General features: G+C 41.8%; 1 protein-coding gene across 1 annotated transcript; it reads right to left on the minus strand.

Moving 5' to 3' along the window:
- Nucleotides 1–722: 722 nt before the first annotated feature.
- Nucleotides 723–2,303, minus strand: LOC103207589 (importin subunit alpha-1-like). The gene is given in 3 exon segments (XM_042782583.1): nt 723–933; nt 935–1,970; nt 1,973–2,303. Coding segments are annotated over 3 exon segments (1,578 nt in total).
- Between the last annotated feature and the right edge of the window lie 1,061 nt (nt 2,304–3,364).

Genomic DNA, 3,364 nt, shown 5'->3' on the forward strand with positions numbered 1-3,364 from the left:
TGGTGAAGAATTTTGAATATATCATGGACTGCTAGAACAATGAACAAATCTGTCTTGGAAGAAGTACAAATGGAATACTCCGTAGAAGAGAGAATGGCCAACCTTTGTCTCTCATACTTTGTTCATTGTCAGAAGGTACCAATCCCTGAAGAAGGATATCATGCTTGGTAAAGTAGAAGGTCAGCAAAAAAGGGGAAGGCTTTCAACCAGATGAACTGACTTAGTGGCTGCAATGATGGTTTCAAGCATGGGAACAATTGTGAGGATGGTGCAGTCCCTGGCAGTGTTTCATTCCCTATACATAGGGTTGCTATGAATAACAACCTACCTAACAGCTCCCAACAATAGCAACATATCTGGGTTGATTTCTGGGTCATGTTGTGTGCCTTAATCTGTGGTTGTTGTCTGTTGTTTCTTTGTCCGAAGGATTCCCTTTAACATTTCTGGTAAGGTTGCTTTTTTTTTTTTTTTTTTTTTTGGATTTTAATCTTTATTTACAGGGCACTGCTAGATAGGAAATTCTACATAGAAATAAGAAACCCAGTGACAGGAGAGGCTTCCTACAGTATGTACAGTTTGGAACTGTTCAAGTATAGTTTTGTTGTAAAAAGGGCTACGTAACAAATCACATTTATAAAGAGTTCTTAGTAGAGAAAACACTAAGACAAACTTATACCAAACACAGTACATGACAAACGACTTCAGGACTAAGGTGTACAATCTTAAAAGTTAAAGGTCCCAGGAGTGCCATCCGGAACTTGGAGGGCATACCCTTCAGAGGTAGTTTCTGGCACAACATTCTGATCTTCTTCTTCCTCTGCAGAGAAATACTTCTCAATTAAGCTTAACGAAGCCTTGTACACACACTCGTTTTCATGGTTTTGCAGAGCTTCAGTTTTGTCCATGCCTATACATTCCTCAATCATTAAACTAAGTTTCTCCTATTTTCTCAGCAGCCTGAAAGATATTTAAAATGGCATCCAGAATAACCAGAATAATTTTGGTATCCTTTGCAGTTAAAAGGTTCATCAATGGTTCTATTATGCCACAATGGACAAGGTATACAATCTGTTCAACAGTTCTGCCACTCATAAAGTTGGTCACAGCCCATATTTCTTCTTTTTGAGTCTTAAAGTCTGCCTTATAGAGACTGTCAACAAGGAATGGGACTAATCCATGATTCACCACTTGTTGTATCTGGTCCTGATGGCCTGCTGTGATGTTCGACATTGTCCATGTAGCTTCCTTCTGAATATTAGTCTTGGCCTTAGTTAGCAGGCTGGGAAGCACAGCAAGTGTTCCTGCATCTATTACAACTTGAGTCTGTTCATCTGTCCCAGTGACAATATTCCCTATGGCTCTTAGTTCAGGAGTCACAATTGGCAGTTCATTAGCTCCTAGAAGCTTCACAAGTTGGGGAACAACTCCTGTTTTCACAACCATTTCAATTTGTTCATTTGGACCATCAGTGAGATAAGAAATAGCCCAGCAGGTATCTGCCAATACTTCTGGATCGTCATGATGCAGGAGATGCACTAAAGTAGGAAGAATTTGCTCAACAGCATCTAATGGGGGTGCAGGATTCTTGTTTTGACAAAGATTTGAAAGTGTCCAGGTAAGATTATGCAAGTAACCACATGCTAAAGACGACATATCAGGAACTGCAAGTAAAGCCAACAGAGGGTCAAATGCACCATATTTGATAACCAAGTCTCATAAAAGTGAACCATCACCTGTAATGTTTCCTAGAGCCCATACAGCTTCTTCACTGATGTGAGCATGAGGAGATGCCAACAGAGAAATGAATGCTGGTATAGCATCTCCATCAATCACAGCCTTGGTCTGTTCCGATGTCCCAGAAGCAATGTTAGTGAGTGCCCAAGCAGACTGAAACTGAATAGGACTACAGTCAGTTCTTCCCAAGAAGGACACAAATTTTGGAATCAAACCGGCCTGGATTATGTTGTCTATGGGGGCTGTTTTTCCCTGGAAAGCAGTTTTCTAGCAGCTTGAGTAGCTTGGAGCTGGTTTTCCAAATTGTTACTATTTATGCCTTTGACCGTGTCATCAACAGACCAATTTATAGTGGCCTGGTTATTGTGGTTTTCCTGCAGTGGAGAAGTGGCATTATCAGGAAAAGAGCTTACGTTTCTCCTTTTCAGCATTTGGTCATCCTTCTTGGCTTTCCTCAGCTCCATATTAACTTCTATATGGTGCCGCCTTATTTCTGTACTGTCTTTCCCCTTGTTCTTGAATCTGTTAAGCCGGGCAGCTGGTGATTTAGCATTCTCATTGGTAGACATGGTTGTGAGACAAAGGGAGTAAGTTGCGGAGGCTTCCGTAGAAGGAGGTGCGGGGAAATCACAGGCTGTGGGTCAGATGGCCTCCCGAACACTACAACACAGGTCAGACTGAAGACGGTGTCGGTTGCTTTGTTTTTTGTTTGTTTGTTTGTTTTGTTTTTTGCTTTAAAATAATCCAGAGTATTGGATTATTTTTATTTATTTTTTAAAATTGTGATTTAGGTGAAAGTTCACAGAGCAAATTTATTTTCCTTACAACAGGTCATACATATTTTGTTTCATGACCTTGGATGCTGTTTTGGTTACCTAGTACTGCTCTAAGAGAAAATACCACAAATGGGTGGCTTTAACAAACAGGGATTAATTCTCTTACAGTTTTGGAGGCTAGAAGTCCAAGTTCAAAGTGCCAGGCTACAGGGGCTGAGTGAAAGCCACTTGACCTTGGGCTTCAGCTTTACCTCTTACTCCTGGCCCATTGAGGCCGGAATCTTTCTTCACACAGGCAGCTGCTGGCTGCTGAAGTTGACAAACCCAAGGTCAACAAGTAAAAAGGCACAGGCCCAATATTGCCAAGCCACACAGCAGGCTATTGATTCAAATCTATTAAGAGTCCTGAGATCAGCAGGCAGCTTGGCAGGCTGCTGGATGATGACTTGGCTACATGCAGGATTCAAGTGTGCCAAAAGCTTTAGACCACTCCTAAAGCTTCTCCTTATATATTGGGAGCAGATCATATCCTTAAGGCAGCTACTCAGCTGCTCACAATAGATTCCACCAAGGAGTTGATTACCAGTCTTATCATGGGGAACAGTACATCCAGCTGCCCAGCCAATCAAAACCAGGCCCAGCCAAGTTGACACTTAACTACCACAACTGCAATCCCCATAATGTAACAGCTTTCTTCTCACTTCCTCCCTCTGGTTACCCATTGCCTGTGTCTTTCTTTCGTATGCATTCCTGCCCTCTGAGCTATCTCCTTGTGCAAATATCGCCCTTTTGGTCTGCCATGGTTGATTGTTTTAAGGAGTGTACCTACTTGGTGTAAATGTTTACCTTATACA

Source organism: Orycteropus afer, unplaced genomic scaffold (genome assembly GCF_000298275.1).
Source record: "Orycteropus afer afer isolate SDZICR_OR568_19922 unplaced genomic scaffold, OryAfe1.0 scaffold00379, whole genome shotgun sequence".
In the NCBI taxonomy this organism is placed as follows: domain Eukaryota; kingdom Metazoa; phylum Chordata; class Mammalia; order Tubulidentata; family Orycteropodidae; genus Orycteropus; species Orycteropus afer.